The sequence below is a fragment of the Mycena indigotica genome (genome assembly GCF_014461135.1).
Source record: "Mycena indigotica strain 171206Taipei chromosome Unknown Mind.scaff0019, whole genome shotgun sequence".
NCBI classification, from domain to species: domain Eukaryota; kingdom Fungi; phylum Basidiomycota; class Agaricomycetes; order Agaricales; family Mycenaceae; genus Mycena; species Mycena indigotica.
Window position 1 is genome coordinate 528,873 of NW_023503018.1, and position 15,950 is coordinate 544,822.

Sequence of the window (15,950 nt, forward strand, 5' to 3'; positions counted from 1 at the left end):
CCCCACGTTGACCGTAACCTTCCCCGTGGTTGGGACACCGTACCATCGCATCGCCAGCAAGTTTGAGTGCAGTTTTTGTCGTATAAGTCTGCTCACTATCTGCAGATATCTGTACCGTCTGTTCATTGCGATGGACTCCAACTTCCGGATGAAAAACCGCCTCCGCGCCAACGAAATTCAGGACGACCCTCTGGGAGATGGGCTAGGGTTATTTCGTCGAGCGTAGCCCCTACCTAGAGCATATTCGCAACCGGATCACCGAGAAGGATGTGAGCTTTTGCGTCCTCTGCCCATGCCCACATCGACTGAATTTGTCTAAGGTTAGCTCTTGTGCATCGTTTGCGGCTTTGCTTCAGAAGGAGACGAGGACCACGACTGGTCTGAGGGTTTCGGGAGTGGCTGGGTGTGTCTGCGCTCGCCATGGAGTTTTGTTGAAGATTGGTGATCTGCAAAAGGGGAGTATATACAAGAGTAATGGGACTGGGACTGGGACAATGGGACTCGAGTCCCACTTTCCCCCGTCCCAGTCCCATTCCCAAAGTCCCGGAGTGGGACTCAGTTACGACACATCACCCACGTTGATGGATTGACGTGTGTCGCATCAACTGGGTTGCGGCGGCGCGACGGCCGGGGTTTTCCACCCCGGACCCCGACCAGGGCGTCGCCCTGGACCCACCCTGCCGGGGGCATCCGCTCGCCGCGGGGCCCCGCTGCGCGGAGCGTGGGACTTCTTTCCGGTGTGTGTCATCTTTTTTTCTTGCTCTTTCCGCTGAAGTTTGATAGGGTGGCGGCGCCGGCCGCGGCGGCCAGGGTTTTCCACCCCGGACCCCAACCAGGGCTTTGCCCCGGACCCCACGCTGCCGCGGGCTGCCGCTCGCCGCGGAGGCCCGCTGCACGGCACTTCCTTCATATATTTTGATTGATGCATGATGCTGATTGCTTTTCTAGCACTCGGCTACGCGTCCTTGGCGCCGTGGCAGTGGGACTCGCCCCATCAAAGTGGGACTGGGACCATCAACGTGGGACTCAGTCCGATTTGACGAGTCCCAGTCCCACTACTCTCGTCACTCCTCGCAAAAGGGAGAGCGGTGAGTTTTGCTTCACCGCAAAGGTTGATCAGTCGGACTTATTTTCCTCCTCAGCTGGTGTAACGTTGACTGGGTGCTTTTGGCCTGCTTGATCATAGCCAGAGGACTGCGTTCGGTTGGCATCGCATACGATATAGTCTGTCAATGGATGATTCATTTCCTCCAGCGAGCCCATGCAGTCATCGAGGGGAAGGCAGATGTGTCCAACCTGATGACTGACCTTGACGGTCTCGAACTAAAATTCGGCCTTCCTGTCTGGCACGCGGAGGCCCATGACGCGATCTGTCGGGCGAAGCTCGCGTTGAGCTATGTGCGCGGGATGGGCAAGGTTGATGGGGAAGCCTCGGAGCGCTTTTGGTCAGCCTTGAATCCGGCTAGCTGGGCGACGAAGGAGATGGGCCAGGGTGCTCGCCAAGACACCTTGGAGGATAAAATCGACCATTTAAATTTCGAAAAAAATGTGCATTTAGGTGAGAACACGGTCTGGTTAGCACTGCATTTTACTGATTGTTGCTCGTCTCTTTTCAAGGAAGGACCCTCGCGCGAAAGCTCATTGTCGCAGTCTCTGAACGTCGCAGGCAAGGGGGTGAATTTGCCAAGTTGGATGGTAGTGTCGCCAAGAAGAGACGGGAGCAATGGGCGGCCATGATGGATGCATGGTACGAGGACGACTCAAAGCCCAACCCATTCATCGTAGTCGGGGGGAAGGAGGGTAAGTGTATGGGGGACCAGATGGAGCGTATCTCATTCCTTTCATAGCCGGTCCCTCAGAGCGTCAAATAACTGAGGAGCTTAATAAAGAAGAACTGGAGGAGGCTCGTCAGGGACGCCACGCGTTCCTCGATGGCAAGAAGACAGTGACTGCTTTCGTCAAAGCAGGCCTAAGGCTAGAGGCAATGCAGTATGTCGACACAATATGATCAACTTTCACCCACTAATCCGCGTTCCGTAGAGCAAAGATCATTACAGCGCTTGGCAACACGGCGCTTGCGACCGCTGACCGAACGAGCAAGATACAAGAACGTTGTTTAACCTTGTTGAAGGAGATCAAGGCCTTCGAAACCCTCCAACTCACCTACATGCCGGGTGTCGCTGATCTGCGCGAAAGAGATGAAGAAGGCCGAGACGCAGACTCACCGCCCCCTCAACCGGAGCGGCTCCGGTTATATCTGCCGTCCGAGCTGAGCGAGGAGGACCGCAGAGTGGTCGCAAATGGTCGGGTTGTGGAGACAGAGGCGCGGTTGCGAAAGGGGCAATGTGGGGATGCATTGACGGACTTGCGCAAAAAACTACATGCCCAACAACACCTCTATTGGTATCGCGACAGCAATATGGTTGGGCAAAGGCAGCGCACCCGCTCAGTGACGCTGACGGCACGGATGGATGAGGGTCGTTCGGTGATTGTGGCCAAGTACCGACGAGCTCAGGCGGCGATGATCGCTCTGAAGGGTTCGGCCTATGCCCCTCAGTATCGGCAGCTACTTGATGAGGATGTGAATTCGCATTGGAATCCGGACGATGCGGAGGAGGAGGAGGCCAGTCGAAGGCTTCGCAATGCCGATGGATCGCGAGCTGCTCGGACGGAACCTAATACCCGACGAGGGCCGAAAAAAATCTCGTGGATCTGGAATGTTGGACAGGGTGTCGATCAGGCCGAACTGCATGACTGTAAGTGGATCACCACGTGAAGATTGCCAATCATTGATATCTTACAGCTTTCCGGGTAGAGTGGTGCAAGGCTCGAGCGAGGAAAGAGCGTTGGGACGAAGAGGTGGAGTTGCTGCGGGAGGAGATGAAGAGGGTGTTGCGTTATTTGCGATGGGAGCAGCAAGAATGGCAACGCCGCGCCGAGAGGGAATGACCAGATGTCGATCAAGAAACAGCGGCGGGGATCAAGGCTTACGCATTGCGCCAAGTCTCTGTCAATCAACGGATCGCAGCGAAGTTCTTCGCAGAATGGAGCAAAAAGCTGTCAACTCAGGTGCGGGACGCGATGGCCGAGGATGCTGGTATATACGAGGCCACACTCGACGGTGCATCGGCTTTATTGAGGGGTTTGTTTGACGGGGAGGCGGAAACGGAAGGCGGGTCAGAGGGATTCGTTGCTTGACGACGGTACCCATCAGTATCAATCCCCATCAATAGATATGATATCACGCCACCACTGCCAGTCCCCTTCCTGTCGCTCAACCCATTTAATGTTTCCTCCGGTGCATGAGCCAGCTAGATGAGTCCAGAGTCGCTGAGCTCAAAAGCTAGCTACATGGGCGGCACGCCGAGGTTCCTATATGATTCTGAGTAAGCGTCGTTGGCGACATGATCGACGAGGGATCTATCAATCACACGTATCATTCAATCACACGTCAAGTGGCACGTCACCATGTGAGGCCACAAGGTCTGCTTGGTGCCTGCCGCCCCTCCGCCCTCGCGCCTTCCCTCGCGCCCTTTTGCAGCTCTGCTCCCTGCAGTGCCAAACTATAATCTATTCCCATCTCTCTGCCTAAGTACAAGGTACGGTATAGCAAAAACCATGTGCTGATGCCCGACGCCGACGCCGACGCCGACGCCAAGATCAACCCCAACGATGCCAACGTTCAGGGAGTGGCGGGAGTGACTGGTGGGAGTGACTCGCGCGGAAGCTACATCATGACACTTGTCCGCGCTGTCAAACGCCCTGTTTTTTTGGCCCGAATAATGACCTATATCAAGTGACAACGCAGGGCACATTGTCCAAGCTGTTGATTGTATACTAAACTATGGGGCCGAGGGAGCGCCGACCTGATGTTAAAATGACGGAAGATCACGCTCCCTTCAGGTCGTATCATGATATCACGGCAAAACCACCCCCTGGATATAACCGGGTGGGTTTCAATCCGATATCGTGGTTGTAACCAGGGCTGTTTGAAAAATGCTCCAGCCACGGGTGAACGACAAGAAACGCACCAAAGACCCCATCCGTTCTTTCGCCCGTCCACAATATGACACACAGACGGCAAACAAGCAGCTAGATGGCGGAAGTGAGCAGACGTAGGAAAATACTGAGGACAGAAACTCACAACACGGCCCGTGCCGACGCGCTTTTTCTCCCCATGGCCCCGACGCCCCATTGTTTGCCGCGCGTCCCCGTCCTCGCTGGGCCACACCAGCCTGTCCTGCAATCGTTTGCGGCCAACCATAAGCAGCCAGTGTTGGGGCAAACACTTGGCTTTGTGCACGGGGAACGAGAATCCCAGAATACCTGAAAATATGCAAGGCCAGAAAACGCCGAGCGACAAACGAGTGCTATCGCGCACCAAGCAGACCAGCCAGCCACCCATCTGTCCTGAGCCCTCCCTCTCTTCGTAGCCTCCCTCTCCGTTGGTAGCCTTCGCCGACAGCGCTCGTGCCACGTATCATCCGCGCCAACTCAATTTAGCCCAGGAAACTTGAAAGTCAGTCAAGCGCCACGCAGTCGGCCTGGACAACGCACCAGACGGCCCACAGACGTCAGACGCGCCACACACGGGCCTCGACACGTCGTAGCCTGGCCGGGAGGGAGGCGGGCGCATCCTTGGTGGAGGAGCGGAAGAAAGAGCGATAACGCCCGTCACGCGTTCCCGCCCGATCGATCGGTCGATCAGCGTGATGCTTCTCTCTTTCGTCTCGCCCGCCATGTGCCTGCGGCGCCCCGAGCGCGCCTGCTGCGAGCGCGGGACATACTGCTGTGCGTCACGACCGTCTCGAGGAGGGTGACCGACGGGTCCGGGGTGGCGCGGCTGCGCGTGACCGGCCGGCCGGTCTTCCCTTCTTGAAGGCTTCTTCCCGTCCTCCACCACTTTGGCTTGCAGTCCGGTCCTCCCGGGCTATACCCTCCCTCCCTCGTATGCCACGTGCATGACGCACACCCACGCTCCGATGCGCTATAATCGTCCTCTCCCCTGCATTATATCGTCAACGCTCCGCTGCTGCAGTCCTGCTGACTCGAGCCTGAGCAGGATGGCCGCCTCCGTTTCTGTCTAGCGGGACGCTAGCGCGACCGTAGCAGTCTGCAAGCTACTATGAGAGAAGGGCAGGGGTGGATAGTGTGTGGTGTATATCATATTCAGGTGCGCCCGAGCCTTGTTTGCTGTCGACTTTCTGTTTGCCAGCCTGAGCGCTGACCGTTTTTCCCTCACTGGCAGATGTCCTCTTACTCTTACTACGGTGACTCTGAGCCGGCCACAATGGACTATGTACCGCCCGTATACGCGCCTCCGTTGCTCTATTACGACGACCCGCTAACTCGACTCTCCGCGAGGACCTGGAGGGAGAAGCGGGTCGGGGCGCGGCGCATATGGAAAAGCGCTAGCTATCCTAATGGAAGCAAAGCGTCCTAGCAATGCATATATCTGCCCTCAAGCCATGCGTCGTTGCGCTTGCTGCTCAGTGCGATGACGGCCCGCGGGGGGCGTGAGCTCGGACGAAGAGAAGGCGACGTGCTTTTCGCTGAGTGGGGGTCTAGAAGAAGGACCTGGCAATATCGGAGGCCCGGTAGTCGACGCCGATGGCAATGCCTTCGTCCAAGCTCTCTGTCGTCCCAGCAGTGAACAAAAGGCAATCTCATGTCATTTCGAGAACTACTCGGACAACCTTAGGCCTGCATAGCCGCGAATACACCCCCGCAAGGCGACTGTCCCCCCCCCCTGCGCAGCCGATGCGAAATTGGCATGGATATCAGCCAGACAACTCGTGAGTCAGGCGGTATATTTTGTCAAGCTTCTCGGCAAATTGCGCCGGCAAGCTGGCGTCGGCGGGAGCTGGCGCTGGACCAAATATGATGTCCTGGAGAACCGCGGCGGACACCGACGAGCCCGCGCTCCGCGCAGAAGTACAGCAGCCTCCGTGTCATCGACTCGCGCACGGCAGCGGTATGCAAATTCGCGCGGAGAAAGGCGACTTGCATGGTTTTGACTTCGTCGAACCTGCAGCGCTCGTCAGTTGGAGGCAGCAGAAGAGAAGCGGCGAGGCGGACATGGCCGTGAAGTTCGAGAACACTTCGTGCACGATGATGTTGACGGAAAGCCGCGCGCGGATCGCCTCGAACGCGAGCACCTTTAGTTCCGCGAGGCCGTGCTGTTCATGAGTGCTCAGCGCTCAGTAGATACTCTTAGACTGGAAGGTGCCTCACCTTTTCCGCAAGTTTGTACATGGACTTCGGCGAGCATTCTGGTGCCCCGTCTTCTCTTGGCTGCCTCAAGCCGAAACGCGAGGCCCTGCCGCCGACCTCACGGAAGTGTATCTTGCCTGTGTAAAGGTAGTATATCAAGGCTTTCCAACTATGCGACACTGTGAATTCAACGGCCTCCAATGAGAAGACGACCAACGTGTTGTAAGCATGCCCCTTGATGACAACGCGATGGCCGTGGCGCCCCTGAAGCTCTTGTTGAGCTATAACATCAGGCGATGGCGAGCGCTGTGTGCTTGGTCCGGCGAAGGGCGGCTGTGTCTCATCTAGTTGTGTTTCATCTGAGCAATGGGGAGAGAACGACGGCTCGCTTACCGGCTTCTTCGCCGTGAATATCCGCGTCCCCGTCGAATTCCTCACCGTCCTCGAGGTCGCTGTCGGACATGTAGTCGTACCCGTCAAACGCATCCTCGGGAGCCTGGTCATTCGTGATATCCGTCTGCCCCGATTCGGAGAAACCGCTGAACATGTCGTCAAGATCTGGACATTCAACTTTATCAGCAAAAAAAACACAGATGAGCACACAAGTACCTTCATCGAACTGTTTCGAAGTCCCGCGCATAAGCCTGAGATTCCCGTAGAGCGGACGGGAATTATAGACGTAGCCATTCCGCGCGCGCGAATATGCCCAGAACTTGACATCGATAAGCTCGCCGCCATGGATCGTGTCGACAAGAGAGGCGCGAACGCGTGTTGGGAGGGGCTCGTCCGAGAATGGGAGGCGGGTCTGGATGGTGACAGGTTGGGGAGGAGTGAGCGCGAAGGTGGCCTCAAAGGAGACGGTAAATTTCAAGGTTGGAGTCGTTTTGAGCGGAGAGCCTTTCGCGAAGCGGCTTTTCATCTTGCGTGTCCACGAGCCGATAAGCGCTGGATCGGGAGTGTCCTGAGGAGGCTGAGGATTTGGGGATTCAGATATGGAGCAGATCAAGGGGAGACTGAGGGAGAAGTTCCCAATGGCGGGATGGGTCCTAAAGGAATACTCCGACAGTCCTGTTGCTGCGACAGTGCACGATACACATCAGGAAAATGACAAAGCCTTCTACGGCCTTGTAGGGCCTTGTAGAAGGCCTACAAGGCCGTAGAAGGCCCACAAGGCCATACAAGGCCGGCCTTGTGGAGGGCCTTCTACAAGTCATGTCTCATCCTTGTAGAAGGCCCTACAAGGTCAGAAGGCCTCACAAGGCCTTACAAGGCCACTCACAAGGATGCTCACAAGGACTTAAAAGGCTTACAATGTACAATGAATGCAGCAATAAATGTATTGTGTTGCTACTTAATACACAGAACGAGCTCCACTACCATACTACGATATATCCGGAACCACTACACCGTGCCGCAACACCAGCCAACACCCACGCCCGGCATCCTGGTGCACCACGCGAAATGCGGCCGCTCCACGTGCATATGCTCCTGGACCAAGTACTAGTGTGGACGGTGTCGGTCCCTCGGAGCGTCGACTGCAAGGGGCGGCACATCGGCGCGACCGCTGAGTCGATTCACGTCGGGTGCCACGCGTTGCGGCCGAGTGCTGCTGCGTCACGTTCATGGCAGTATTCGAAGGCCTCCAATGTGGTCAGCGCTTCGACATGGCCAGCGTGTCCGTGTCGTGGGCTTAAATTAGAGCGTGGTCAGCACTGGGAAGACTGCTGGAAAATTACGCACCTTGGTACCACATTTTGGCGGGAACCGAAACAGGTGGATGGGGAGGTCATGGATCATGCGTGCGTTGACTGTGATGCGAGGTGTATGAGTCAGTCGCCACATGCACGAAGCTGGGTCAGTTTCGGCAGTCGAGAACTAGGATGGAAACATACCAAGAGCCGCTCGGCGGACCCCAGCTACTCTCTGGGGTCCACACACCCTTCGGACGGCTGCCCGACTGCCAACGGATGAGTGTCGTGGCAAAGGATGATATATACGACACACCTGGGGAACCAATCGGTTGGCGCAGCATCATGGCCAGCACCATCCTGACAATGTAGTTAAGTAAGGCAGCGGAGGACATGGGAACGTACGGAGGTGGGCGACATCTGCAGTCGGGGGGAGAGGAAAAAGGAAGGAAGGAAAAGTGGCGGGCGTGACCAGAGGTGACTGATTTCCGTACTTGTCCGTGATCTTGCGGAACATATCCGATGATATGGCAACAGCCTCTGGACTATCAAAATTTTGACGTCGGAACATTGATGCGATGTGATCAGGGACCCCAGCTACCTACATATTAGGCTGTAACACTTGTCTACGAAGATGCCCAAAACAAAGCTATGTATGTGGACCACCCTCAATATATTGTTCTTAGCCTGTTTATCCCCAGAAGACTTGTTCCATAAGAAAGTCAAGTAGTACTGGCTATTCAACTAGAATGACATTCAGATTGCAAAGGAGATTGAGCTGGATATGGTCAAGGAACTTCAGCTTGATTGTGAAAAGTATAGTGTGAGGTGAGTAAGAGATATGAACTTGAAGAATACCTGAGACTAAGTCTTTAACAGCTATAAAAGTGTCTCTCGTGCATGCAATAAACTACAACTACTAAATGTCCAGCAACAAGAGGCAACTGGGCTTGGGGATGAATTTAAAGCACTTGTCCAAAGCATTCATGTATCTTACCCTCATATGGGTGCTTGCCCACTTGTTAAGTGCCGTGCAAGGAAAAGGAAGTAACGGAAGGTCCAAAGCAAACCGAGTGGCTATCACAACACTATATCGGAGTGATCGGAGTGAGCGACTACACGTCTCGCAGGCCGAAAGCAAGTCTGAACAAATACAAGATCTTCTGCGGATACGTTTGGATAAGCCGAAGGCGAGAAGGCTTTAGAACGCGGGGAGGAGTCAGACGAGAGTGTAAGGGCAACCTGGAGGCCTGAGATCAAGGCCTAGCAGGGGAGGATCCAAAGCGTGAACATTGGTAAGCAAATACAAATGAAGCTGACCTAGCAGGGGAGGATCCAAAGAGAAGAAACTCTAAGGGTTCGCCTGCTAGGGAGCTGACTGTCAGACTGCGGGTCGGCACCCGTAGCTGTAAGATTTAGCCTTCAGCCCTAGGTACAGGTAGGAAAATGGTTGCCGGGGAGGGTAGCTGTACCTAGGCCTATCTGCACCTAGCTCTCCAAGCCCTTTTCTATCGAATAGGCAGATAACTAAATAGCATCAATGATATGATAAATGGGTATAGGATACATATAATTTGATAATAATATATATATAATACTTTTAACTCCTTTTCTTCAGGCCGATGACCCGGATTATAGCTAGGATGGCCTGAATCAATAACAATCCTAATTAGGACAAAATTGATGTACTATGATATAGCCATCAAAAGTACTGATGGCCATCAAAAATGGTTCCACATTAAAAACATTACTCAGATAGGGGCATTGTCACAACCCATAGGATACTAGATAAAGAATAATAATGTATTCTTTTAAACAAGAATTTCACATATGTCACATATGTCACATATGTCACACATATGTCACACGTTATAAATCGTCACATTTGGCTCTAATAGAGGTATGTAAAAGGCTACCTAGGTACAGCTACCCTCCTAGGCAAGCGTTTTCCTAGCTACACCTACTGGTTTTAGGCTATATATTACCACTACGGCTCCGGTCGGGCCGTGCAAGGACCTCTCCTAAGAACGTGCGCCCGGAACAGAACAGATGGATAGTCGGGCCCGCAAGTATGGCAGGCGGGGTAGATCAAAACCGAAAGGGCCCGTGAACTCGGTCCCTTGCCGCTGTCGGTGGTTGAAGGTTCGAATCGGGTCGTGTCGGGCCCGATGAGTAGACAATGCCTCCTTGCACGGAGTAAGGTGGTTCTTTAGACGATCTAAGGGATAGAGTACAGGGTACACTATCGCGCCTTATATATACGCAGGCCCGCAAAGGGGGTGATCGGACACCCTGGCCTCTCCTCCTCCTCCTCCTCCGTTCCTGGCCGCAGAGGGGACGATCGTACATCCCTTGCGGGCCAGGCGCTACTCCTAACCTCCTAGCACTCCTCCCCAGTCCCCTTGTGTCGAGTTGGGCTCGGCGACGGCTCGACGCGTCGTTCTCGGTCACATGCTTCCCACGTGTGCGTTCCTCCTACTGGGGCGCATGTTCCCCGTCGTCACGTGCTGCGTGCTACGGGCCCGCGATGGCCCAACACCAGCATCAGAGCGGACGGGCCGGGTCTTATCCGTGACACTGACTATATACTGCTTGTCCGTAGCTGCCACTGTTGGGCACAGAAGGCTTGGGCGGCGTCACAGGCAAGGTCCCAGGGCGACTAGGTTGGGAGGGCGTTGACGGATCGGTGATTGTGCGGGCGAGATGGAGGGCCGGACCGGAGTTGGAACCTGTGAGAGGGTGGGACACACTTTATGCGTACAACTCAGGTTACTTGTGCAATTCCCTGTATTTAGTGTAGTGTGACCTTGATGGTCACATATATCATCTTTTGCTTCAGACAGTCACTATGGCCTGAAGAGGAAGTATCCGTGAACCACGTATCGGTTGGACCCCCTGCATGCCTGAGCATGCATTAACTGCTCCGCGCTGACCTCCGCGGCACTACGAAACTTCGTGGTGCGCTATGGCAAACCTGGACGCTCTACACAGGGTGTCCTTCTCTCTCCTCATCCTGGCCCATTTGACATGGACTCAACTTCTACCCAGGCCTGTGGCCTTCTATCTTCATTCCCTTCCCTCCACCCTAGCCCCGAACTTGGACGTGCAGCGTCACAGAACCGGAATCGGACCGGAATCGGAGGCATCTCCGAGCGAAAGGGAGGTTCCCCTGACACTGCTCCAAATCCCTTCCCTATACTCACCCTCTCCTGCTCTATCATCCTCTCCACCGGACATCTCTCCAATCCTCTCATTTATACCCTCCTCATATGCCCATACCCTCTTCCTTCCACTCCCTGTGCAGTAGACAGTCACAGCGATTGGGCCATTCGAGCAGTCCCACTTAAATCTCCAGCCCCATCCGCAGACATCGGTCGTCCCAGTGAGCGAGGAGTCCTTGTCGAAGCTGACACGGAAGGAGGATTCGACGCCCTTCGCCGTCCAGGTATCGGGGGAGTCTCTGACGAGCGACATCGATGAGGGCAGGAGAGAAGCGGCGTATGGGAGTGGCCACCGCGTGTATGCAGCATGGCTGCCTGTGTATGCAGCGTGTTTGGTCGTTTTGCCCGGCCCGAAAGTGGGAGGGAAGAGAGGAATCTTGTGTGACGTCACAGCCACTCTTCTTCGTCTTAACCGCCATGTCGCGTCTCGCCATCCTCTCCCATTCCATCTCTCTCAACTCGGACGCAACGAACGCGAACGTCTGAGGCGACCCATGAGAAGAAATCCAGCGCTTATGCATATGGTGCGCGCTAATACTTTCACTCACAAAGCCCCTGCTGATTCCCGGACCAGCCCTCTTGACTCGATTCTCCGCAAGCTCGCGCACCATACCGGTCTACTAGAGGGAAGGAAAACACCGTGGTTGACGGGGAAATGCTCTTCTGCTGGGCATAGGTGCGTGCTTCAAATCCCACTCTTCTCCCCTCTCTCATCGTCACTTATGCTGACTCTCCAGATATCCCCACTCACTTACTCACGCCCGGCGCCGCATATCCGCTCCAAACACATGCCCCCCTACCCCGAAAGCCATCTTCTCTACTCCACGCTTCTTCTTCAAGTTTGGCGGGCGAGGTCAGCCTCTCCAGCAAGAAGCCGTCCCCGAGCTCTTCTGCATCCATTCGCGACGGGCGCTGCTGGTGCAAACGAGTCAGAGGGAGATCTCGAGTGCGTATCTCGAGCTGCCGCCCATATCTTGCGTCTTACTCCGTCTTTTAGCTCCCTTTTTGCCCCATTCCTCTTACTCCCTGCTCGCGCTTCAAGTGGACTCCCATCCGTCCCAGTATCGATTCTACCGTAGTAGAAGGAGCGAAAGCTGCTGTCAGGTCCGTTTCTAGCCTTCTGCTAGCGAAAATCGAGTAACGAGAATATGCAGCCGCCGTCTCACAGTCTTTGGCGTTCACAGACGATACACGAGGAATCGCGGAGGCGGAGGAACGGAAGAATTGAGCTGGATGTTGAAGAAGCCGACCTCAAACAGCTGTGGTCATCAGGTTTAATCGTGCGTGTCTTTTCATCGTGTCGCTAGTCAGCCGCTAAGACTATCGTTTGTAGTTTTACACCTGCGGCAAGGCCACAGACACAGGCTACACCCACTTCCCTCCCTTCCTCTCTCGACTCCTTCCTCTTTCGGCAGCCAAAAGCAATACACATACTTATGCCTTCTCCATCGCTTTCCAGACACCCTCTCCATACACACTCCCTCTGTCATCCGCGATTTCCCCGCCCACCAACCTCCTCCGCGCCTCCCTCGGTGCTGATAACGCGTATCGTAGTTATATGGAGGAGAAGCCGCTCTAGCACTTGCCGACGACGATGGATAAACGCGAAATATGTGTACCTCTCCCTTGGCTCGGAAGACATGTTTGCGGCGGGCAAGATTAGCAAAGACATCATCGTCGACTTGACTGTCCCTTCCTCTCGAGCGGCGGACGCGGGGAGGAGTTGTCGCGGGAGGAGGCAGCGTCTTCCGAGGAAATTTGGAGCCGCTGGCGCTACTGCAACTCATGGGAGTCAAGTCAGCCGCTTCCTTTGCTGCTTTTACTGCCTTTTGTTATTCATGTCGTTCACTCCTACATTCTTGCTTTTACTTTTGTATACGATTACACTACTCTACGTTCGCGGATGTAGAATTCTGGGCTCGGTAGCACAATCCAGCGGCTGGACTGTCTCTAACGACAACGCTCCCCGAGAAATTACAAGCGACCACTTAGATCTTTTGAATAAACTTGTGCTGATATAACACTGGCAGTCTCTTCGCGTAAAATGATTTCATCCAGTTCGCCTTAAGAGAGAGAGTCTCTGGACTCGGAGGGTCCGTGCAGATGGTTCTTCCGAGACGTGAAGTCAATATTTGGCCATCTTGCCCCGGTTAGCGACTTTGTTTGATACTTATTCATAATGCATGCTCGTAGTACGCGACCTCTTTTTCGTGTTGGGCACGGGGAATGAGTATCAGGAACCAATATTTGTCAGAGTGCTACGAGTATTCCTACTATTCTAGAGTATTTAGGTACTGATAGCTATGGCTCGCATTCAATTAACAATCCTCTTTCGCCTCGCTCTTGTCTCCAATCTGCTCCACAATATCTGCAACCGCTTCCCAGCGGAGCTTGAACAGCTGTTGAGCAGCAAGCTGGGCATCCGTGTCCTCGCCATCAAGCTCGTCAACTTCGCCGAACCACGCATAGCCAATATGTTGCAACTCCGGGAACAGCGAGCGGAGGAATCCGGCCATCAGCGTCGGGTCCCCGACATGTGTGTGCCCGACATACAGTTCCGTCAGCATACTGGCGGATGAAATGCCCACCGCCGGCAACGGCCCGGTGCCGCCGTCCATAGCCAGTACCAGGCGCTGCAACGTCGTGTGTCGCGCCGCGATTACCAGCGCGCCAATGGTTAGCTGTGCGGCAGTCTTTGGATGGTTTAAGCACAGCCGCTCGAGCTGCGGGAGCTGCCCAAGGAGCCCGGCGAGCCCGTCATCGTCCAAATCGAATCCGCCAGGAGCCTCCAGCGCAACATGGGTCAGGCCGTTAAAGCGCGCGAGGTGTTCCAGCGCCGATGCACTGACTCGCCACTGGTCGCCTTCCCATCGCCCTTCTCTCTCCCACAACAGATTGATAATTGTAAATTTGCGCAGCGCCTGGACCGGCCCTGGCAGCCCTGCAAGCCCTGAGATGACCGCCGACACGAGTGTGGTGGTCGTCGACAGGTCGGGATCGAGGCAGAAGCTGCTCAGAGGAGAGGCGTGAATCTTCGGCAGGAAACGGATAATGTCATTTAAGTCGGCGTTATACCAGCTGGAGTCATTCAATGCGGGAAAAGACTCGTGTTGGGAACTGTGGCACGGACAAATATCGAAAGTGCCATGCATTATGAGCGACTCAAGGGTTGGAAGCGAAGTGAGGTGGCAAAACGCTTGTTGATCCACGGGCGGCTCGATTTCGAGAGCTTCCAGACGGCGGAGAGAGCGCAAGAAGGCGCTAATTGACACTGCGGGAGATGTTGCAGTCGGCGCAGAAATACTCAACTCGCGAATTGGGAGCTTCCGGGATGCGACAGTAGTGAGGAGGGAGAGTGACATATCGCCTATGCCACCGAGGTGTAAAGTGTGGAGTTGGGGTGCTAACAGGAAACGGAGAAGGTTGGCGATCTCGGGGGAGTCACCATCTGCATGTGCATACTCCGCACTCCACGTGAGCGTTTGCAGGGAAGGGAATATACAGTCCCAGGGTATCCATGTCGAAAACAAGGTCAAAATACGCGTGTCGAGTGTTGTGTCGCCAGGATGATAAAACAATGTCTTGACCAGCCGGAAGTACCGCTCGGGACGGTCTAAGTCTTGGAGGACAAATGGGCGCAGCTGATTCTGTGTACTCATGTCAACACTCAAGCAACTGAGAAAGGTTTACTCGGTACGAGCACTAACCACTCCTCCCCGTGTTCCGTCATTTCTTTCTATGATCTCCACCAAGTCTGGCGGAAAGCACCATAGAAGATGTAACAGCGGTCTGTGGACAAACTTGTCTCCACGCCACAGCTCCTCGAGGGCAAAGTCGGAGAAGCGCCGACATGTGCGTGCCAGACGTGCAAGGGACGGCACGCTTATATCTTCTGGCGAGTTGGCGAGTTGTTGCACGACCTGTAGCGCAATTTCGGGGGTCTCTAGGCAGCGGTGCATCGATGAAGAGAACTGAAGATGAGCGAGTAAAGCAAGCTTGTAAAATGTGACAGTGATCAATCACACGTTTTCGTCTTCCGTCTGTACCACCATCTCGTCCTCGCCGTCTTCTCCGTCCAGCATCTTTCCCCCGTCTTCAGCAACTGTATCCACCAGCAGATAATGGTGCGTCTCTTCCACTCCTCCTACACCCGCTCTGCTGACTTCTCATATAGCTTTCTCCTTGAAGTCACCGACCGACTAGTATCGCAGAGCTTCAGCACCACAGCCGCCGCACCCCCGCACAAGCAATCTCTCTCTGGTCCAAAACGCCCCAACGACGGATACGAAGGATGTACTACTGAGGGAGATGGTCGTTCGCGGAGAGGAAACTTCAAGGATGGAGGATGCATGTGGATGGCAATCTGCAGACACCAGTACGTTGACCGAGCTTTCCTCCCTTTTCCGATTGCTCATTGCGACTTCAGGACTCGATTATACTCCCTCTTCTGAGCGCCCCGCGCACAAAAGCGTGCAGCCTGGCTATGCATCTACGCTCACACTCCTTGCACACTCCTGACGAGCCCACGCTCACACCCATCCGTCCTTCGTGAACAGGGTTTTTGCCGCCTCAGTCACCTTCAATGTCGTTTTCGAGCGCTTCCCGACCCAAACAATGCCCTCCTCCCACCCAAATGGTCCTATCTCACACTCGAAAGTCGTCTCTACCGCCTTTCCCCAAGGTATCGGGCTTACAAGCCCTATCAAGCATATCTTGTCCGCTCGTGTCTTCCTTTCATCCAGGTTCCCCCGCCCTGGTTTGCCTTTTCGTCCCCCCTCTTCCAAAACCAGCCGACTTCGCTATTGACATCGGAGAGCAAAGCCGCCAA

General features: G+C 54.8%; 2 protein-coding genes across 2 annotated transcripts; one reads left to right on the top strand and one right to left on the bottom strand.

Annotated features, from left to right (window-relative positions):
• Positions 1–1,236: 1,236 nt before the first annotated feature.
• MIND_01424600 (CxC2 domain-containing protein) lies at positions 1,237–2,949 on the top strand (the record flags this gene model as incomplete). The annotated part of the gene is made up of 5 exons (XM_037370628.1): positions 1,237–1,558; positions 1,618–1,800; positions 1,848–1,989; positions 2,041–2,756; positions 2,804–2,949. 5 exons carry the CDS (start codon positions 1,237–1,239, stop codon positions 2,947–2,949), a joined length of 1,509 nt encoding a protein of 502 aa, XP_037213009.1.
• Positions 2,950–13,440: 10,491 nt separating this feature from the next.
• On the bottom strand, positions 13,441–15,081 carry MIND_01424700 (uncharacterized protein; the record flags this gene model as incomplete). Its single annotated transcript, XM_037370629.1, has 2 exons — positions 13,441–14,769; positions 14,830–15,081. 2 exons carry the CDS (start codon positions 15,079–15,081, stop codon positions 13,441–13,443), a joined length of 1,581 nt encoding a protein of 526 aa, XP_037213010.1.
• Positions 15,082–15,950: the final 869 nt, after the last annotated feature.